At 44.0% G+C, this 23,492-nt stretch overlaps 1 protein-coding gene and 1 long non-coding RNA gene across 3 annotated transcripts in view; one reads left to right on the forward strand and one right to left on the reverse strand.

Annotated features, from left to right (window-relative positions):
• Window positions 1–19,125, reverse strand: part of LOC138247297 (uncharacterized) — a 59,936-nt gene extending 40,811 nt beyond the window's left edge. Inside the window, exons 1-2 of the long non-coding RNA XR_011194419.1 lie at window positions 19,065–19,125; window positions 16,805–16,918 (exon numbers count right to left, since the gene is read on the reverse strand). This is a non-coding gene — a long non-coding RNA (uncharacterized lncRNA). The remainder of the gene's footprint in view (window positions 1–16,804; window positions 16,919–19,064) is intronic.
• Window positions 19,126–21,502: 2,377 nt separating this feature from the next.
• The window catches only part of CPEB4 (cytoplasmic polyadenylation element binding protein 4), a 281,089-nt gene continuing 279,099 nt past the window's right edge, over window positions 21,503–23,492 (forward strand). For both annotated transcript variants that reach the window (XM_069244659.1, XM_069244660.1), the window contains exon 1: window positions 21,503–22,755. In XM_069244659.1, coding sequence (XP_069100760.1) covers window positions 21,631–22,755 — 1,125 coding nt within the window. In that variant the 5' untranslated portion in view covers window positions 21,503–21,630. The remainder of the gene's footprint in view (window positions 22,756–23,492) is intronic.

Genomic DNA, 23,492 nt, shown 5'->3' on the forward strand with positions numbered 1-23,492 from the left:
AATGTTTTTGGGGCATTCTAATTTAAGTAGTATTTGTGTGTCATCTGCATAGTTGTAGCATGTTAGATGGAAATCATTGATCAGTTCTGGTAAACATATCATGTAGATGTTGAAAAGCAAAGGTGAGATGATTGATCCTTGGGGACCCCTGCTTTTGTGAGGTAGGGTTCGGACGAGAAGGGGGGCGAGTGGATGATATTAGATCTTCTTTGAAGATAGGAAGTAATCCAGTCGAGAGCAATCCCTTGTATGCTGGCTTCGCGGAGTCTTTTAATTAGGGTGTCATGGTCAACCGTATCAAAGGCAGCCGAGAGGTCCAAGAGAAATACAGCAGCAACTCCATTTCGGTCGACTGTGTTTTTAAGATCATCCCAGATTGCTATGAGTGCCGATTCAGTGCTTCTTCCTGGGCGGAATCCAGTTTGGAAGTCTGAAAGTATAGAATTGTCTTCAATGAATTGTGACATCTGGGCGAATGCTGCTCTTTCTATCAATTTGCCCAGCAAAGGTCCATTTGTGATTGGTCTGTAATTGTTGGGGTCTTGGAGGTCTAGGTTTGTTTTCTTTAATAAAGGTCGTATGTATGCCTTTTTCAGGTCTACAGGAAAAGTTCCTGAGGTTGAAGAGTTGTTGATGATTCTTCTTACAGGTGTGGCAGCGGAAGTAGATAGAAGAATGTTCTTGAAGATTTGTGGTGGGCAAGGGTCAGAAGGGCAACCGGAAGGTCTGCTTGCTTTGACCAAATCCATAAATTCACCCTGGGATATTTGTTTGAAGGACTGTAGAGGTTGGATTGGTTTATTCTTAGAGGGTATTTTAGCAAAGGGGTTGGGGCTGATGTTTTTCTTCTGTTTTAAATAGGAGTCCAATGTGTCTGCCTTGGTTGTGTAGTGAGTTGCCAATTTGTTTGGGAAATCTTGAGCAGTGGGATGACTTCCTTCCATGCATGTAGGTTTTCAAAACTAATTGAGAATTTTATAAAATTCCTTGGTTGTAGATTGAGCATTTTGAATTCTGTCTGAGTAGTATCCTTTTTTAGCTTTTTTGATTGATGATTTGTATATCCTGTTAAGTTTGTGTGGCTGCAGTTTGTCTTGACTGTTGTTTGTTTTGAGCCTGTTCCACTGCAACTTTCTGATTTGTTGCTTTATCTTTTTAAGTTCTGTGTTTCTCCAAGGTGTTGGTTTTCTTTTGTTGTGTTTAGTTTGTCTGAGTGGTATTAAGATATCAAAAGCTTCCTGTAGCCACTCATAAAGTTTTGCCACATAATTAATTGTATCTAGATCTGTGTTGGCTGTTAGTTGTGTTTCTTAGTCATCCAAATTGAGTTTGCTCCATGGTCGACAGGTGTATGTATATAAGTAGTTGTCGGGTGTGTTGATTTGTGGAGTTGTATGTCGGAAAGTTATCAAATGGTTGTCTGACCAAGTGATTGGCGTGATGCTATGAATAGTAACTAGTTCAGGCTTAGTAAAAATGACATCTAGGATGTGACCAGTGATGTGTGTGGGATTGTGTACAATCTGATGTAGGTTCAATGCGACTAGGCCAGTGGTGATAGCTTTTGGATGGGGCATATTGGGTTTGTCAAACCAAATGTTTAGATCCCCAAGAATGCATAGGTTGGAGTATACTGTAATAAGGTTTGAGACAGTGTCTAGAAAAGTACCTGGGAATGTGGAGTTTTTAGGTGGAGGTCAGTAAAGGAGGAGAAAGTTACAGGAGGAAGTTGGAGTAGGGTGGCATCTGGTAAGGAGGGCTTCACAACCTTGTATGGAGATGTTGTCTGTTTTACTGAGGTTCAATGCCTGTTTGAATATAATAGCTAGTCCACCTCCTCTCTTGCCTATACGGTTTTGTGTGATGGTTTGATAGCCTGGAGGAACAGCTTTGTGCAACACTGGGGCCATGTCATCTCCCAACCAGGATTCTGTTATGAATAGTAAGTCAGGTTGTGTGTCTGTGAGAGGTCGTAGATGTGGTGCTTGTTTTTTTAGAGTGATCGAGCATTTATGAGCTGGCAATTTAAAAAAGGTGTGTTAGTGGTAGTGTTGTTTTGTTTAGGAGAAGGGTAAGTAGTATAATGTGAGCTTGAAGCAGGAGTGTTGCTAGTTGTGGTAACTGTTTGAGGCTCACAATAGTCTTGCTTTTCAATATAGTGTTCCTCTTCCAGCAGGTTAAGGAGGCATTTTGTTGGGTCTGTGTGTGTGGGTGGTGGACTTGGTGGCTGAGCGAGCCATGAGGAGTGTACTGTTTTTTGTAGGGTAGTCTTATTATGTAATAGACAAGGGGATACGAGGTTGCTATGAGTGGCATGTTTTTTATTTTGTTTGCGTTTGTTTAGTGTGGATGGAGTATGGGTTAGGGGTGGTGGAGGAGAATGTGGATCATGATGTAAGGCTCTAAATTGTGCAATGGAGGAGAGGCGAGTGAATGAAAGTTGCTGGATTGTGGTGCTTGTGGTAGGTGTTTGTGAAGAGTGAGAAAGTAGGGGTGTAGATAGGACGGAATTTGTATTCTTTGTGTAGTCCTCAGGGTGGGAGTGGGTATGACGATAAGTGTAATGTAAGTTTGTGTTGATTTGATGTGCTGATGTTTGTGGTCTGTACTGTTTTTGTGGAATAGTGAGAGGGGATATTGGTGTAGTTGTTTTTGGTGAGGGATTTTTATGTGAGTTAGTGCTGGTGAGTAGAATTTGAGTGTTAGATGGGGTGTTGATGTGTTTTGGAGATGAATGTACGAGGTGTGTAAGAGGTGATGGATGTGTGTCAGGGGAGTTAGTGTTAGTTGCGATGACTGGAAGAGGTAATATGTGTGGTGGAGTGAAGTGTGGGGATTGTATGGTTGTGTGTAATTGGTGAAGAGAGGGGAAGTGTGTTTGTAGATGGTGTGTTTGAAGGCAGGGTTTTTGCATTGTTATGATGACAGGTGGTCTGTGTGGAGCAAACAGTGGATAGTGTTGTTGGTTAGTATGAGCAGAGAGTGTGTATCTGGAAGGCTGAGACTGAGAGAAATGTATACTGTAGTTTTGTATTGTGTGGGTGATGGCAGGTTGTGTTAGTGGGAGTGGACACAGTAGTGTTTGCTGTGAGAATGCAGGTGTTTGACTGTTGTAGTTGTGGGGGATATGTGTATATGTGTTGTATAAAGGGTATTGTGTTGGGTGATGGGACAATGCAATCTGTCTGTGGTCAGTTTGTGATGCCTGAGTTGGATTCCTTTGTAGAATATGTGTTCACATGTTGAGGGATGTGTAGGGGCTGGAACCATTCCTGGTCCATTGTGAATTGGGCAGCATTTCTGGACCTAGGCCCTAGTCCCCACCTGTCCCGAACAGGCCCAAACAGGCAACTGCCCTTGTCCTCTCCGCCTTTTGCCTCGACGCCCGGGCTGAGACGTCCTGAGTCCTAGCCTTTAATAGCCCTACTGGCCAATAAGAAGCTGGTCCTAACCCTAGCCAATCCAATTTCTAGCCCTTATTCAAACAACTAATGGGAGACCCAGCCCAATTATAGCCCTATTCCTGACCCCCAATCACAGCCCCAGCCCTAAAACCAGCAACCAATCAGAATTCCAGCCCTATCCACCAACCACAGCCCTAGAACCAACAGCCAATCAGAATCTAAGCCCTATCCACCAATCACAGCCCTAGAACCAACAGCCAATCAATATCCCAGCCCTATCCACCAACCACAGCCCTAGAACCAACAGCCAATCAGAATCCCAGCCCTATCCACCAATCCCAGCCCTAGAACCAACATCCAATCAGAATCTCAGCCCTATCCACCAATCACAACCCTAGAACCAACAGCCAATCAGAATCCCAGCCCTATCCACCAATCTCAGCCCTAGAACCAACAGCCAATCAGATTCTCAGCCCTATCCAACAATCATAACCCCAGCCCTGGAGCCAGCCACCAATGGAAAGACCATCTCCCAACAACCTATCACAACAACATATGCAACAACCAATAGGAACTTATATAAGGAGCAAGTAAACTGAAGTCCAGTCTCTGTGGTCAGGGGGAAAGGCAACTGCTACTCTATTCAGAATCTCCTTGGATACAGACAGGCTGAATCCACACTTCCAAGCTAGCAGAGTCTACTTTCCAGGTAAGGGAGAGATTGTTTAAGAAACAAAACCTGGAATACTGCTGGGCACACACTCTGAAATCGGGCTTTTTAACAAGGCAAAAAAACAGGGGGGCAGACAGTTTTTAAGCACAATTTAAATCACAGAAACAGATTAAAACAGTCTCCTAAAAACACACTCTGCAAGATGTATGTAGCCTTTTTACTTAGAAGAAAAAAAGGGTGTGGGGAGTTATGTGCCACAAACTAGCAAGGCAATTCACACAGTCACGGCAAAAACCAATTAAAAAAAAAACACCACTTTAAAAGAGGCCAGGCTGCCTGAAACACAGAGAGTCCACAGTAAAACAGACACAGGTAGCTGACATAAACACTTTTGAACAAATAATACTATTTACCCAGAAAAATCTCAGGGCTCCTTACCAGGTATTTTTGCAATCCTTGAAACACTGGGCTGTATCAGGACACAGGGGAGATGCAGAGGCTCATAAAATGGAGGTGGCTGTCTTGGGCTTCCCTCCACAAACTTAAGGGGCCAGAGCAGGTGTGGGGGGGTGGGTCTTAGGAGCAGCAGGGACTCAGGGAGCCAGTCAGCTAAGTCCAGTCCCTGTGGTCAGGGGGAAAGACAACTACTGCTCTATTCAGAATCTCCTTTGATACAGATAGGCTGAATCCACACTTCCAAGCTACTGTGTGTATGCAAAGCCTAGATAGGTGTAATGCATTTCAAAATAATGCCATGTGGCCCCCTGAAATGGCGGCTGCCTGACCTGTAAGGTGGGACAAGGGGAAATGAGGTAACTGCGCTGGCGTTGCACACCGTCGCAGTAGGCGTTCAAAGACCGCGGCGCAATCCTGCATTGGTTAACATTGGACCCTATGGGTCCCAGGAGCCAATGACGATGTACGCCGCCAGTGACGGAACGCACCACCGCGGACGTGACCACAATTTTCTGTCTGTTTTCTCACTTGATACCTGACCTTCAACAGCAGAGGACCTACACTGCAAGTGCTGCTGTGACCTCAGTCTGGAAGTGACAATGGCTCATGTGTCTGGGGAAAGGGCCCCTGCCTTCACTTCGGAGGAGTTGGAGAAGTTAGTGGATGGGGTCCTCCCCCAGTACACGCTACTCTACGGTCCTCCAGACAAACAGGTGAGTACACTTTGAGCATGCTGTATGGGCAATGCCTGTTTGGAGTGGTGTGGATGGAAGATACAGGGGGGGGTGGACTGAGGCCTGCATGAGCGGACGGTGAGTGTATGTGCGTCAGGGCAAGGGTGGGAACGTGGGTCAATGACTGTGACGGTCCGGACGGTTAAAGATTTTCCTTTTCCCCTGTACTATTCCTCTAGGTCAGCGCCCACCAGAAGAAGGCTATTTGGCGTGCCATCGCCAAGGTCGTCCGGACCCTGGGGGTCCACCACAGACGGTGCACCCACTTCCGTAAAAGATGGGAGGACATTCGCAGCAAGAGCAAGAAGGCGGCGGAGGCTCAGCTGGGGATGGCCTCCCAACGTTGGGGGGGGGGGGTGCCCGTCGCACCATGACCCCCCTGATGTTCCGGATCCTGGCGGTGCCTACCCGGAGTTGGATGGGTGCTTGAGGGCATCACAGCAGCCGCAAGGGGGTGAGTACACTCTCATTCAGCAGACTCTGCGTGCATTACGAGGTGTGGGGGCTGGGTGGGGGAGGTGGGCTGTGGGTTCCCCTAGGCCAGGGCGAGTTTTGTAGGCAAGGTCCCTTCGTGAGGCAGGCTATGTGGCACCCCAACCCCACCAGTGGTAAGAGCCAACTACACCTAGTCAGGTTCATGTGACTTCCATGTGTGCAGCAATCGGGCATAGGCCTTGTACCCCATGTCCCTGTGATTAATTAGGGAACTCTAAGTGAATGGCATAGTGCAGAGGGCTGCTGTGTCTTTAGTGTCCGCCAACAGTAGTGGTATTGCATGCACTGAACATGTCTTTCTCCTGTCTCCCCCCCCCCCTTTTGTGGTCTCCCTGTTCTTGTGTGCATTAGCATCATCAGGCGGAGGAGCAGTGGCACCGGAGCAGGAGGGAGCTGCTTCCCACATGGCCCTGGAGGGCGAGACACCGGAGTATGAAGCCGCCAGTGGGACGGAGGGGGAAGGGAGCTCCACGGCGGGGCCAGGAGTTGACATCAGCGACAGCGACTCCTCCTCTGATGGGAGCTCCCTTGCGGTGGCGGGCCCCTCTGTGCCCCCCGCATCAACAGGTACAGACGCCACCCCCCCCTACAGCACCGCCCTCCCAGCAGCCCCTCAGTGTGCGTCCCGTGGCCGCTCACCCAGGAGGGTCGGCATCTCCTTTGCCCCAGGCACCTCAGGCCCTGCCCCAGTCAGCCCTGCTGCCCTTAGTGAGGAGCCTATTGACCTCCTGAGATCCCTCACTGTTGGGCAGTCTACCATTCTGAATGCCATCCAGGGTGTTGAGAGGCATTTGCAACAAACAAATGCATACCTGGAGGGCATTCATTCTGGCCAGGCAGCCCAACAGAGAGCATTTCAGGCTCTGGCCTCAGCACTGAGGGCAGCCATTGTCCCTGTGTCCAGCCTCCCCCCCCCAACTTCCTTCACCCAGACCCAATCCCCTGTACCTCAGCCTATCCCAAGCACACCATCAGACCAGCATGCACACACCTCAACACACAAGGGTGGCTCTGGCAAACATAAGCACCACACATCCCATTGGCACTCACACAAGCATCATACCCATGCACACATACCAACATCCACTGCCTCCACTGTGTCCCCCTCCTCCACGTCTCCCTCCTCCCTCTCTGTCTCATCTCCACTCACACCTGCATGCACTACATCTTCAGCCACTACCTCCATCACCAGCACGCCCATCACCACACACTGCTCACGTGCACTCACCACCCCACTACCATTCACACATCCCCTGTGTCCTCTACCAGTGTGTCTGTGAACCCTCCTCCTAAACTACACAAACGCAGCCACACACCCACCCAACAGCCATCCACCTCACAACAGCCTCCAGCCCATGCACCTTCACCCAAAGTCAGCAAACGTACACCTCCTACAACCACTACCTCTTCCTCCCCTCCCAAACCCCCTCCATCTACCCGTCCCAGTGTGTCTAAAAAGCTTTTCCTGTCTAATATTGACCTCTTCCCTACACCTCCCCCCCATCCGTCCCCTTTCCAGGTCCCAACCCAGCACCTCAGCCACCACATCACCGGGCACAGTGGTGCCAGCAACTGCGGGCTTTTGGAGTGTGCCAAGCAACAGGGCTGCCAGTGTTCCACGGAGCGAGGGCAAGGGCATTCCGCCACCTCCAAAAGTAAAAAAGTTGCCCACATCCCAGAGGGAGAAGGCGAAAACAACTGCCACCAAGGCCCCTCCAGAACCAGTGGAGAAAGGCATCCACTACCTCAGTCCTTGGCAGGATGAAACACTCTGGGCACCAAGCCCCCTCCAGAACCAATGGAGAAAGGCATCCACTACCTCAGTCCTTGGCAGGATGAAGCACTCTGGGCACTACAAGCTATACCAGTCTTTCCTTATTGTGGGTGCAGATTCCACAGTCAATACTTCTGTGCATTAAGCAATGCTAAATTGTTGTAAAATCAATGTTTATACTTTGTTTAAAATCATAAAGTTCTATTAACTTGATTTGAGTGACTCTTTAGGCCTATGCGTGTTTTCAGATTGCACATTTGTAATGTGCGTGGTAAGCAGAGCCTGAAACCAACTCATCTCCCCCCCCCCTGCTTATGTGCTGCAGAGCTCAGATGCGACCTTGACTGTTTAATTAATTGTATGAAATTCAGATAGTTCAATTATCTTGTTCACACTATAACATTTATGAACTGTAATGTTTTCCATTCCTGATGTTTCTAGGGGGGGGTGGATTTTACAACTGTATACGAACGGAAGGCAGCCTCCTCAGGCAGAATGAGGTGCGGTTTATATTCTGAATGTGGTATTGTTTTCTGTGTAAGGTATAGTACAGTGTATTCGTTATATTTGAGACAAATGGCAACATTACCCTCTGATGTGTTTTTTGTCCAATTATTGGGTGGTTCAATGTTACTTTTTGTGTCAGGCAACACGGGCTGTAAAGTTTCTCTGTCTAAGAATGTATAGAGGCTAGCCATTTTGGGGACAATCCAGGATTTCTTTCTCGATTCTATGAGAGCAGTTCCTCAGTTGGCCTTTTTATCAATCTCAACCAGGATGATTTTTCCATGTTTATTCTCTCCTGCCATTGTTCCGCAGCACATAAAAGTTCATTGATTCTCATGTGCATGGAGCTACGCTATATTTGGTACTCACTAGTGAACAGAATTGGGCTTAATTTCCACTGCCAATGGTATTTTACATATATTTGCCTTTTGAACATTTTCATATGTTGTAACTAGCCAATGTCTTTTGCCTTCTGCATTGATTCTTAATTTTAATAGACCTTTATGGTTTGTATGTTGTACCTTGTCTTGTGTGGATTTTCCTATGTGTTTCCTCTGAATTTACATGATTTGTGCGTAGGGCTCTCATCTTTAAAGACTCACACTTGGGCCTGATCCATCAATTGGCCATTTTGATGTAAAAAGTACTGTCATTACCATAACGTTTCTCCAAAATTGGCACCCTGGTAACTAATCCAACTCTATCCTGTGCACCCCTCTGAGTTAGGAACAGTTCCTTAATAGATGAAGAATGTCAATCTAGCCACTTTAAGGTTCTATCAGCAAAACCAGGCCACTACATAAACACCCACTGGCTGCTCACTTACTCTGCCGCTATTGCCTGAAACGTGTCCTGTCCTTGACACATGACCACCACTGTCTTCTAGTACAACTAACAGTATTGAAAAAAAAGAGGACTATAAGCAAGAGCAAAAGCATGCCATTTTGATAAATATGAAGGATATTCAGTTCTCTTCAAAGAACATCAACCAGGGAACATTTGTATACCATTTGAGATCCTTTCTGATAGTGACAGACTGCAAAGCTTTGATGGCGACAGCATCAGCAGTAAATAGCACTGTCTTATATTATTTCAATCTTTGAAAAATTCAAAGTAGGTTATTGTCAAGGCCAAGTGGAGATGTCCGTCTCATAATTATTAATAGCTTTGGAACCATTTGAGACTAGCCGAAGAAGAAAATGATGGTCCACTGAACATCCACCCAATATGGAGAGGTGTCACAGAAAATTCCAGTCAGAGCAGTGAAATTCAAAATGAATTCCTGACTAATCCCTCAGTACACAAGCTTTATTCGGTCATAAACCATCAAGCAATAAGAAAAAAACATTGTTTATATAATTACATGTACAAGTAAAATTTAGTAAAAACGATAATAGATAACAATCAAAGAAAAACCTCATTCATTATTCACAATAAAACAAGTAAAATCTCTCAATACTTATCCCAGGACATACAAAATTATAGGTTACAGTAAATTTAAAAAATGAGTCCGTGTATGCCAAGCAGCCACAAGGAACTTGCTAACTGCATGGATTGAAATGCTAGAAGTATTACTCTTTAAAATACTAAGGGCAGTAGCAATTTGCCTAACGCCCAGCATCTGACAAACTGGGCGTATTCAGTTACGTCGAGGGGGCATACACTTCACAGAAGAACATAAAATGTTCAACTGATTCCAGGGCAGTATTACAGCATGGACATAAGCAGGATACCGACGATAACCTCCTACTACCAGTAAAAGACAATAGCGGTAAACACCCATAACGGAAGCGAACATACAAACTCTTCGCCAGGGTATTGGGGATAAGATCTAAAAAAGGCTCAAACTCAGGGTACCATTTAAAATCAAGGAAAGCATTAATCAATTGACCATAAAATGAGCCAAGAAGATAGTTGTTCCTAACATGGGACCAGTATGCTCTTTTTAAAGGCAGAATGTGAACCTTCTCTAAATTCTGTGGGTTTTCCCAATAGTTCCCAAGTCCTAAAGTATGGAACCGATTAGAGACATGCCTAAACCATGGAATAGAAGTCACATTAGATCTTTTTAAAAGGTCAGAAAGGGAGTCCCTATAAACAGCAAGCTGGGGAGTCGTCCAAATTCTTACCCAAAAGAGTAACGGTTTTAGGGCGTTCAAATCAGAAATACGGTTAAAGCCAAGATCCAAAAAAATGGGAATCAGGGGGGAGCTACCTGGGCACGCAAGTAGTGCTCTAGCAAAATTATTCTCACCCACCATTAATTTTGAAGTTTTACAGGAGCCCCACACCGCAGCGCCATAAGTAGCAGCATTTTGCACTTTGGCTAAATGGATCTTTATAGCCGGAGAAACAGCTTTCGTTGCTATACTCTTATAAATTTGCAAAATAGCCCCAGATCTGTGCTGAAGAAGGGACACACTCTTATTAATCTGTTCTTCCCAAAGCATTTTATTAGAGATCCTCACACCCAGATAATCTATTGAACTTACTTGCCCCAAAGAGGCCCCTCCTAATGTGATAGTACATCTCCTGGTTGATCGTGGACTAAACACCATCAATTTCGTTTTAATGGCATTTAATTCCAGCCCATGGTCAGTACAGAAGGTAATAAACTTGTCCATAAGGATCTGAAAACCCATCGGGGTCTTGGAGATAAGAAGAGAGTCGTCCGCAAAGAGCAATATGGGAATCTTTTGCTCATTTAAAGAAGGTGCATCGTTTTGACAAGAAGACACCACTTATATCACCTCATTTATGTATAAAGTAAATAAGGTTGGTGCCAACACGCACCCCTGGCGGATCCCCCGTTGGATAGGAATATGATCTGTCAATTCACCCTGATTCCCCCATCTCACCTGAGCATATGTGCCCTCATGTAACCGTTGTAGAAGATGGATTATGTTCGTAGGGGTACCTATTTTGTGTAGAACATCCCATAATTTCCCTCTAGGGACCATATCAAATGCAGATCGGAGAGCCACAAAGGCAATGTACAGTTTTTGTTTAGCAAGCGTCACATATTTCCAATATAAGAGTGCCAATCTAAAGACCTGGTCCACAGTACTAGTTTTGTGGCGAAAACCTGCCTGGAGTGGCGACATCTCATAATGGGTGTCAGCCCAATCTAAAAGCCTTCCCAGAAGTTGTTTGGCAAAGATTTTATGAAGATTATCAATAAGACTGATAGGTCTATAATTGCCAGGAGAGCTCACCACTCCCTTTTTATACATAGAAACTATTTCAGCCCCCTTCCAGGTACCGGGTATCGGACCCCCTGTAGCTATAGCATTACACAGCATATTTATATAGCTGGACCAGATCACTGGTTCTGACTTGTGTTGGTCCCCAGTATCTTGTCTGGACCTGGGGCTTTGGAGGGTTTCAGAGAATTGATTGCAGCTAAAGTTTCCTCCAAGGTGAAAATAATGTAATCATCATGTTTACACACATCCATACCCAGATCCCCAGATGGTAAATTCACTGCAGCTGGCTGTTGAAGGTCATAATTGCAAAAGGAAGGATTACAAGGCATAGCGTAAAGACTAGAGAAATGGTCAACCCAACTCTCAGGCTGAATATGGGTAGGTAATATATTCTTGCCCTCTCTGTGTCTACCAGTACTTCCCAAAAATACCTATTGTTTGGGAGCATCTAGCAGGTTCTGCCAGATTAAGTCATCCCAGCTTTTCCTCGCCTGTGCTATAACTTTATAGTAGACTAGTCTGGCTGTTCTAATCATCCCCTGTGAGTGGGACACAATGGCTAATTTTAATAGTTGTTTAGCCCTCAAACAGTCCTCATTAAGCCACTCTCTATTTTTAGGTGCATGATCAGATTTCTTGATGGAACTTTCCTCGTAGAAAACATTCTGCAACTTGCGTAACATTATCTCATGAATGGTAAGAATTGGAATATTAGCAACCTCATATCCCTCATAGTCCGCCATGACACCAGTAAACAAATTTAAAATCTCCCTAATCATATATGGATTAGACAGCACCCTTGGCCAGCTGGCTCGAGTATAGCTATTATTCAATTGTGGCTCAGGGACAACAGTATAATGAGTATGCAAGGACCTCCTAAATTCAGTGCTGCATAATGTTAGAAGCAAGGGGTTGTGGTCACTATCATGACGAAATTCCACCTTCAAGTCCTCCAACATCGGCCATAGCCTGACATCCAACAAAAAGTAGTCAATAGCACTGGATGATTTACCTCGTTTAGAGGTGGGTGCAATGTTTGGGTCAGAAGATGTTCGGCCATTACAGGCCCTAGGATCATACTTGAGACATAAAGATGTCAGCTGTAGGGCAACACAGGAGCAGCTACATGATTGCTCAATAGCCAAATGAGGAAACCCCCACTGCTCATCCTCTTCAGCTCCTAAATCATTACTTAAATAAGAGGGTTCAAAGGTGCAGTTCATATCCCCTGCAACAACTACCCTGGTGTCAGGGGACACAGTGTCTAAATATTCAGATAGCTGGATTAAAGTCTGAGACTCCTGTCCCCGCGACACCGACATTGCATAACCGATATTGATTATGATAATCTTGGGGCCTTTGTTAAATGCGAGCTGCATACCTTGTAAATCCGGGGAATCAATATTTAGTAACAAGTGATTGCACTGCAATCTCTTACTGAGCAATATCACTAGACCTCCCTTGGCGCGGCCAATGTTCCCTTCCGCAGGTAATGCCATCTCCTGATATGTTAGAAACCCATCCTAAGAGACAGGGTCCACGGACCAAGTCTCCTGGAATAAACATATGTCCTGCTTATTTATATTGTTGACCCATTCAGGATCTAACAATTTTGACATAATGAGAAGTTCAGCTCTAATTTCTAAATTGATGAGCCCAGAGGATTCGGCTTCCCCACTATCGATAGACTCAATGGACCCCCCTGGCCCACCCACCGGATCCCGAGTAGAGATTGATAAGTTGGAGTCAGGGCACAGGGCTTCCACACAACCAACAGACTTATTAAACGCCCCCAACTTACCACTCCAGTTAGGGGTTATTAGGTTGAAGTCATTGGATAGTCAATCAACACCTGATAATGAATGCAAATTATCTCCTGTCAAGGTCATAGCACGCTTATGGCTAGTATCAGTCATCCCGCCAAAACAATTAGTGGGAGGTGGAGAGGATTTAAGTCTGATACCACTCCCATTCGACTTTCGAAGACAGCAAGTACGCAGTTCAAAGTCAAGGAGATTATTCATCAACAGTCTATCTACAAAACAAATAGCAATAAAATCAGATTTTGATCTAGGCAGGGAATGTCGATCCACCTCCACAATATCTGCACGGATAACAAAGAGGCACTTCCGCTGGACTCTCAACCAGTATATAACCTTATTTAACAAGGAGTCCCGGGTTTCCACAACCCCTGGGGGAAATTTAGGAACTTTGACCATAAACAACGTATCTCCTTTGCTTCCAAGGACCTCAGTCTGCTTCTTAGGTGCGGACCATCTCTTTTCAACCTGATGTGGAACATCAGCAGGTGACTCAGAATGACAATTTAATCAAAAGGTTGCTCCACTCGGCGCCTGGAAGCCAATTGTCTCACTGTAGTCAGCAATTATAGTTTTATCAGATCTATTAGGCCTAGTACAAGCCTGATCTTCTGCATCAATCATACACTTGTGCTTGGTGGCCTCAGAAGGGGCCCGTGAACCTTCAATGTGGGAAATGGGACCAGGCTGTAAATATTGGTCATCTGCTTGAGGCCTAGACTCAGATGCAGTCAAAGTGATGGGTGTGTCCCTCATGTCAGAACAGGGCACATCCAATTTTGGTCGAGAACAACTACAGCCACATAATGACCCAGGAGCCATCATCAATTGGTTCATCAGTAACGGCACCAGATTCTTTACTTCATCTAGCTTGCGATGAACAGATGCCAAATCAGGGCTGTCATGCAGCCTCAATGGTTTATCCAAATCTTGGGGTGGATTAATATTGTCTCCAACAGGCATGCATGTCCTAGAGGGTTTGTGGATAGTAGTGTTACAAGATCCTTCTGCGTTCTCCAGTGGCCTGTACCGATTTGAGCATGGAATCATAGGTATTACCAAAACCTCAGGGCTCAAGGGGGGTCGGGAACCTCATCCTCAACAGGAGGGCATCTGTGATGCTCAATACTGTGTCCATCCCACTGTCAAACACTCGAGGTAATTCCAACCCTAACGTTTCAATATTAATTTTTGGTTCGGTCTCCTTTAATGGATTGGGTGGCCGTTGTTGTTTTTTTAATATATCTGGTATTTTTACAGCAGGAGGGTCCTGTGTTGAGGACAGTGAGTTTGAATTGTCTCTTAAGATGGCCTCCACTTCTTCTATTAAAATATCTATATCTTCCAAGGAGTAACTTCCTTGTTTGGGAGAGAGACTCATTTTACTTTTAGGTTGCTTCCTACATTTTTTTGTACCACTAGACTGAGGAAGAGTATCCACAGCCTTCCGTTCCCTCATGTCTAAATAGCAGGGTAATAAATAGCAGGAAAAATAGCAGAATATGTAGATAAATGGATTAAACCTTTAGGATTCTAACTTACTTCCTTGAATGTTAATGACGCCGAGCCTCTATCGGGCGATGAAGGGCCCGTCTTGGCCAGGTCTCTGCCTGGGCACACGCCTGGGCACGCCACGCGTGAGTTCTGTGCTGCGGGAATCAGAAGGTGCTTAAGAGCACTGGAAGTTCACAGGGGTGCCTGGGGGACTTAGTCCCACCCCAGGTCCAGATCAGGGCCCCAGCAAGTCCTCTCAACGTGTCCCGTGCTGCAGGAATCAGATGGCGCTTAAGAGCACTGGAAGTTCGCGGGGGTGCCTGGGGAACGTAGTCCCACCCCAGGTCCGGATCTGGGCCCCAGGAAGCCCTCTCAACGTGTCCTCCTGACTAATCATATTTGGTGCATTAAGAGTGAAATAGCATTTAAATTGCTAACTTTTACTATGAAGCCCAGCATGCACCTGTTTTTGAGAAGATGTGGGAGACTATGCATGATACGTTTTATCTTGCACTGAGCCTGCTGGTCGCCTCTACTCTCTGTTCACAAATAAAGTTTTTGGGCTTTTTTGTAATAAGGAAAATATAATTAGTAGTTGTCATTTTACACTTCTAAATTCTGTTTTGGCTGGTTCTGTCTCATACTTTAAGAGGAAGTAGACATGCAAGTCTGCATCTTGCATTAAAGCTAACTTGGAAATGGTAAATTGCAAAAAAGTGTAAAGTTACTACTAGATTTAGCAGTAATTTTATAAGTAAATCTACAAAAAAAGAAAAAAACTTTAATAGAGAATAGTGAGGAGAGATCTCTAAATAAGACCTTTATCTTTTTCTAAGGTTCGGATACGCAAGACTATGTTTAAAAGGGCTGTCCTATGCTTAGCACACAGCCACATGTTTAAATGATCTGTACACTCTGACTTGCATGTTTATGCTGTATGCCCCAGATATGGAGCACTTTGTATAATGTTGTTAATTTCTACAGTTTACATCCCCAGATTGCCTGCTCTCACAGAAAGCCTTCTCTTTCTGCACTCCTAAAACCTAGTGTGGCAAATTGACCTTGACTAACTTCTGCTTGATTCATCTCAATTTTTTTCTTCAGAGTGGTGCTCTTCCTACTTGTCATCCTCTGCATACCTTTTATTTCTAAGTTTAGTTCTCTCTGTTTTATGACATTCTGCTTTGATCTCTCTTACTGTAATTCTGCAATCAACTGACACCTCATTTCATAGATCAAAACAACTCCTCTTTAAAACCTTAACCTATAACCTAACATCACCTACTCTGCCAGCTTATCTCACCAACCATTCAACTGAAACCATATAGCCCTCACTAATGATCACACCTAAGTGGTACTATATAATCTATCACAAAATAACTGGAGCAAATGCATGCATATTTTTTTCTTGAGAGCACGACTAATCCCAATAACCAAAAATGCTACTGAACTAACCACTAACCTTGGGTTCCAGAGTAGTGTGCAACTCACTGTAACGTGTCAGCTGCAGTAAGCACTATATAAATTCAAGTACAGTTAGGAGTTAAGATGCTTGCAACACCATCCCTGGTCTTATGCTAATCATTGGTAAAACAGGGGTACTATGCTTCATTGCCTAAAGGGTTTGATCACTTGCCACATTGTTTTGTTCTCGGTTCACCAAGACCCTAGTTAGTGTGGGCCAGGAAATAGTTTGAGTTTGCAGTTACATGTAGACTGTCGCTACAGTGGGAGAAAACTCAGGGTCCTGGAACCCAAATTTACCTAAACTGGACCTACCGTGATTTACTTTACTGGAGGTGGTATAGAACCTCAGATTAATGTATCCCCCCCGTAAAAGCACCTCCCAAATCACTGAAATCAATCAGAATTCAGTTCATTACAAATCCCAAATCAAGAGCAATTTGGGCCTACTCAATACCTGAGTCGTAGATCAATGAAAAGTTAAAGAGTTTTATTACCAAATTCAAAAATACGCCTGACCGAGTTAATGCCATGAAGGCTCTCAAACACAATTTTTACAGAGTATGTAAAAATCTGAAAATATTCTAAGTCCCAATGGGCAGAAAAATCACTAGAAAAATTGGCACCATCCCTATAATAATAGGAAAATCTTCTTACTTCCCCCAAAATCAAGGGATTTTATACACAAATCAACATTTCTGTAGGTTCATCATGATGTGAGCGAAATTAACATTTCTTCTGCAAATCAGAGCACATTTTTAAAGTAAACATCATTACCTTAACACCCAAGTACTGTTCCATTTTCTTGAATAGTTCTTCAACAACTTCTGTTCTGTCATCCGGAGATGTTCGAGCATATGTGAAACAATTCTTCCATCAAATGAATAGCTGCTTTGAAGAAATAAAAAACATAGCTACTTGTAACAATATTGCAACTGACTATGGAAGGTTCATTGTAAGCAGAACACTAGCAGCAAGGAAAATAAACTACTATGACTTCAGCTTAACCGGGTGCTACAGAGTCTGTGGGGAGAGGAAGTGCACAGAGGTTGTGCATGAGTGAATGACAGAGATGACTTCTATTGTACAAGATGGTGTTTTACACAGAAATGTAGCCTAACTAAAACACATTATTCTACACATTATATAAACCTTATTTTAAAAGCAATTGGATTAAATCAGTATGCAAATATAGAATTGTTTGTTTAAATGCATTTGCACATTCTTAATCATGCAGAAAATATACATTTTTAACACTTCTACACTCCAGACCTGCCTAACACATTTGGAGATTGTTTATCAGTTGTGTGCCATGACCAGCTCAGTTGGTGCGCAATAGCTTGCAATACCATTTATTGCTATTATAATTTTAGCGCTATGTTGAACTTGTGAGTTTTCTAATCATTGATCAATCGTTAATCAATATCTGGATACTATTATGACGTCAGTGTTGGGCCTTAGAACCAATAGGTCACATTCCATTACATAGGCAGTCAGAAATCAACTCAGATTAAAGGGGTTCAAAATAAATTCAATAATTAAGGTGACTTTTGGCTGGAAACCTCAAATCTACTTAGAAGGACTCAGGGCACAAGGCGGGGGTACATGCGGATACAAGGTGTCCACCCATTATTTTCACAAGGTGGATGCCGTCCACCCTGCCAAGCAGTTGTGCTGCACTGTAATATGCTGAACTTGTCCGGGTTTTATGTTTAAACACCAGGAAGCATTCAGCAGCTCGTACACATTGCCCAAAGTTAAGTGGCCATCAGGCCTCCTTTTGTTCTTGCTGGAGCTATCTGGAGCCTCACACCTACCTTTAAATGCAATGGAAGGGAAACAAAGGAAGGCAGCTTGTTTTCACTTCACAGGTACTTAAGCGAGGCATGATTTTGATCAGTCCCTGGATATATGAAATATGCATGCACAGTAAGAATGTCAGATGTGCTGGTCTGTTATTGTATTTATACTAATGGCAATTTAAATATGGCTATTTTTTTCTTTTATAGCACTACATTGACAATTACCCATGTGTACATCTATGTACAGGATGTGTTATATAGGATAGTGAGGATTAGAGGGTGTAGGAGTCACATGTCCTTCATAGCTCACTGTGCTATATTAAAAGGATTACAATTCATGAACTGCAAGTTACAAACAAATCTCCTTTTTAAAAGCAGTAGCCCACTTATCTATCTAAATAAAATACAAATCTGTCATGATGTGCTTTGCAGGAGATATGTTAAACCTCTATCCTACTTTGATTCAAAACAGGGACTAGACCTGACACACTTCTCTCCAGCGAATGTGTTACCCACCAGTGTTATCTTACCATTATTATTATTCTTTGAGATTTACTGTGCATCAGAATCTCTCTGCAGCCGGTGCCTTAACCTCATAAGATTTTTAAAATGCAGTCTTTGCAACCAATTAAGCAGAAAAGATGTATTGCCAAGTTTCTCCTTGTATCATTTTCTTTGTGGCAGAGATTTAAAAAAATAAATGTTGAAAAGCAGGCCCAGATTTTGTGTCAGGGTTGTGCCCGGTTTTTGGCACAACCTTTACACAAATTCTTGTATGTTAAATCTGCTAAATTACTCAAATGTAGTACTTATAGATCTGCTAAATATATGTGTGAGGTCTTAAGATCAGATGTCACTTCTTGCGAAGTCACTTCCTGCCAGGTTATGGGTTATAATTCTACTTCCTGTGATGTCAAGTCCTGTGTTGACACTTGTGATGTCATAGGCTGTGGTATCACGTGCCATGATGATTGTATGCTGTATAACTTGGTTAGTCCCCCCACTTCTGTTTTTTATGACTTGTGCCTTGAAAGCGCTCCAAGCTCAAGCCTTTACTCGGTGAGTTGTGTTTGTATGACTCGTCGTTAAGAGAAGCAGCTATGACCTTTGTTATGACCTTCGACTAGTCAGTCAACTGTACCAGACAGGGAAGGAGAACAAAGGAATCTCCAAGGGAAATTGATTTCGAACTAGCTGAAAAGCATTAGCTGCACTCTTTATTGTCAGAGCCTTACCTAGACGATACTGCACTGGCAAAATTTTGTTTTGGCGGAGGCATGTGAAACAGCGAATATATTACTTCTTCAACTAACCATCCCAAAATACCGCTTTTATCATCGAAACTGAAATGTTAAATTAAAATTTGTTGGACTCTACAAAGGCAAATAGGAGTGCTAGGCCACTGGGGTCCCTAAACTGTGACAATGAGCATGGTCAACAAGAACAAAACCTCCCACTTGTGCGAACTCAGCAGCCATCTTGGAAATGCGTTGTGCATTCCATATTTATTCAAAAGCCAGTATGTACCTCGAAACACGTTCATAAAACACATGAATTCTGTAAACTGATGACTTTCGTGTAGTATTTTCCAATAAATGATCAGAAATATGCTTCAAAAATTAGATACATTTTAGGACGCCTTTCACAAACCGGATATATCCACCCGTTCCTTCTTTGTGTACACCCAATATTCCTGAGCACGCTTTACATTATTTGCTTAAACCTAACTCCAACATGGAAAAGAAAGTCGTTCAAACCGGGTTCCTTGTGTAGTTAGCTGTTAGACCTAAGCAATTCGAGCCCGTTACGTTTACCATTATGGAAACAAAAGAATCACTATGGTGACTAATTGCAAAAGAAGTGGCCATTTTGGACTTGTGGTTCTTCACCCCGCTGCCTAATGTTACACCCCCCTCCCCCCTCCCAATACTGTTCCAAGCCAAAAAGAAGATACCATATCACACGATCACGAGATTGCTTGTTAGTTATAGCTGACGGTCGCACGTGCAAGCATATGCCTCTTTTTTTCTGGAAATCGCCCCACAAACATTTAACATTCTGATTCATGCAGTCTCCTCGTCATTTTTTGTAAAATATTTAGGCGATTTTGTTCGCCTCTTTCTGCTACCTGGCATGTTAATTTTGCACTCTATATGTAGAAGGTTTTGAAAGAAGCTTGAACTACATTTTCTTGCTACCACCTTATCCGGTCTTATTATTTGGCTCAGGAGGTGCAGATGGAAAAAAAACAGGGCTGTGGTAAGGTAGCCAAAAATTGACACTGCGCATGCTGACCACCATTCTAAAGCCAGGCAAACTGCCGCTTTGTTATTATTATTATTTGGAGGCGCTTCAGAATGAATTAATACTCCTGCAGCTCCTCCCTTGATTTGACTGACCCTAAAATGGAAGTCGCTGAGGATGTGGTCTGTCTGAGTGAGGAGGACCAATGACGTCGCTGGGAGGGCGAAAGACGAACCGGAAGTGCCTCGCGCCAGCCTCCAGCTGGTTGTCATTCGGCCGGGCTGGGTGCTGAGGAGAAGGACGGAGGGAGGTGGCTGCTGCTGTGGCGGAGCAGCGACCCGAGCAGCCTGGAGCCCGCACCGGGACCGCCGACAGCTCGAACAACAGAGAACCGCAAAGCACCCGCGGGGGGAGGGAGGGCCTGGAACCGATAACACCGAAGAAAATAACCGGAGGAGCGAAGATATAACACCCGGAGTCCGAAAATAGCATATTTACAACATCATTTTTTTTACCCTCATTCTTTCAGCCATTGATATTTTTTCCGCCCTCATTTGATTCACAGGGGGGACGCTATTTTATATATTTTTTCTATTTTTTAAAAAGAAGAAATCTAATATCCATATTTAAAAGCCTTTAAATACATATAAATATCTATAACACAGATGTACGTTATTTTTTTATAGTTCATTGTGAGTGGGGACATTTGTGGCAAAGTAGGAGAAACGGGAGCTTAAGAGGAGGAAGTCCTGCTGCTGTAGATTGTATTTTTCAAGTGGAATTATCGGGCAACGTTGAAGGTAGAGTTCAGGTCCTTTTTTGATAATAATAAAAGCATAATTACAAGCGGTTGAAGTATTCTTGAAAACTGCTAGTTGTCATTTTTACTGAAACACGGCCGTGGATTTCCTAAACTAAATATTTATTTAAAAGGTGGTGTTAGTGGCAGTACGAAGGACTTTACTATTTGCGTTCTGTTTGTGTCAGAGTTCAGAGACTGCTAATTCGTCTACGTTTATTCTTGGGCTTCTGCCTCCCCAACTGTCTTCGGGGAGAAAGGAAACGTCATCGTATTTTTCACAAGATTTGCCAGAGAGTCAGTGGTTAGAGACGCTCAGATATATATATATATATATATACATAAATAAATATATTTACAGTAGGGTAGGTGATACACAACAGTAACAGTGTGGTTTCTCGTTAAACACTATAATTCGATTTTCCTTAGTTTAATTCACATAAAACACGTCACATTTTTGTTTTGCTAACCAAAGAAGTTTGTGATTCTATTCACTTTTTTGTTTGCTTCCATTAATTAGAGGGAAGGCATTGGTACATGTAAACGTTTAAGTTTAGAAATAGGCACACCCATTTTTTGCAGGAGTAAAGATTTGTGTAATTGGAAAGGGTAATCCATATATTCCTACACACACACACACACGTCTGGGTTTTTATTCATGCTATAGGCTTTTTGGAAGCACCCGTGTGTAAAAGGACACTGGAGCACCTGTGGCTGTTTTGCACGGGACACCATTTCAGATTTTAAATTTATAATAAATGGGGGATTACGGGTTTGGAGTGCTAGTGCAGAACAACACTGGTAACAAATCAGCGTTTCCAGTCCGATTTCATCCACATCTACAGCCTCCCCATCATCACCAGAATGCATCCCCCAGCCCTGCTGCTTTTCTAAATAATAATGGCACAGCTGCCAACAGCGGCAATGCTGGCTCAGCCTGGCTCTTCCCAGCTCCAGCCACCCACAACATTCAGGATGATATTCTTGGATCTGACAAATCCAAATCGCTGCAGCAGGAACAGCAAGAGTCTTTAGACAAGCAACTCTCTCCCAACCAAAACCAGGAACCTGGGATGCTGCCGGAATCCGAGAAGAGCAAAAATGATGACAGCCAGGGCGATTCCTCTTCAGAGAGTGGCAGTGGCAAGGAAAAGATCAGAATCGAGTCTCCAGTGTTGACGGGATTTGATTATCAAGATGCGACTGGGCTGGGAAATTCCAACCAGCCTTTGACATCCACAGCCTCTTCCTTGACTGGGTTCAGTAATTGGTCAGCAGCACTTCCTCCTACTTCTTCAACAATAATCAATGAAGACACAAGCTTCTTTCACCAAGGAGGAGTCCCCCCTGCATCTGCTAACAATGGTGCCCTCCTCTTTCAGAATTTTCCGCATCATGTCAGTCCTGGCTTTGGTGGCAACTTCTCTCCTCAAATTGGACCTCTATCTCAGCATCATCCCCATCATCCACATTTCCAGCATCACCACAATCAGCATCAGCAGCAAAGGCGGTCCCCCGCTAGCCCTCACCCACCACCTTTTACCCACCGAAATGCTGCTTTCAGTCAACTGCCTCATCTGCCCAATAATCTCAACAAGCCACCTTCTCCATGGAGCAGCTACCAAAGCCCCTCACCCACCCCATCGTCGTCTTGGAGCCCTAGTGGTGGTGGCTATGGAGGTTGGGGTGGATCTCAAGGCCGCGACCACCGCAGGGGACTTAATGGAGGAATAACACCTATGAACTCCATCTCACCCTTAAAGAAGAATTTTGCAAGTAATCATATCCAGTTGCAGAAATATGCTCGCCCTAGCTCTGCATTTGCACCCAAGTCCTGGATTGATGACAGCTCAAACAGAGTTGACAACATTTTCCCTTTTCAGGTGAGTGTCTTAACATATTTTTATTCTTGTCAGACGTTTTTAATTCATGTTCTTTTTCAGATGCTGCTGGTGGGTTTGTGTACTTTGGGAGATTGCAGGGATGGATTCCACCAACAGTAGAGCAAGCACTAACACTGACCAACAGATAGCATACCTTTTCGTTGTAGCTCTCTTGAGAAAACTGTATTTTGAAAGTGTTTGAGAACATATTCTGCAATTGCAGGCAAAAATAAAGTCGATGTCTTTCCAGTAATGTGTTCCGGCCTCTGGGGGGGGGGGAAACTACACGTTCTGCTGCATTGTTTTCAATCGTGTGCTTTAATATCTGTCTTGCCGAATGGTGTGTTGTTACTAAATATAGATCCCTGCGCATGTTAGTTGATGCCCTGTCGCATACAAACATGGCTTGCAAGCAGACGCAGGCCCTAGTTTGGCAGTCGATGAGAATACCCACCAGTACATCGTTTTAACGAACATTGTCTACTTCCCAGCGGATTATAGGGCACTTTAGTACTTCTAAATAAAAAGTAGCCGCACCCAAACATCCCCCAGTATTGAGAGGACTGGAACGGATTTGTGCACCAAGCTGGTAACATTGTTCATCACAAGATGGTGGCTTTCCTTTGCTGTGTGGTGTTATCAAATATACATATATATATTTTTTTGCTATTCCAAGTGTCGCTCATTTACCTTTTTAGTGCCTCTAAAAACAGCTATATCTATTCATAGGTGGTGTC

This window comes from Pleurodeles waltl, chromosome 7 (genome assembly GCF_031143425.1).
Source record: "Pleurodeles waltl isolate 20211129_DDA chromosome 7, aPleWal1.hap1.20221129, whole genome shotgun sequence".
Lineage (NCBI taxonomy): Eukaryota > Metazoa > Chordata > Amphibia > Caudata > Salamandridae > Pleurodeles > Pleurodeles waltl.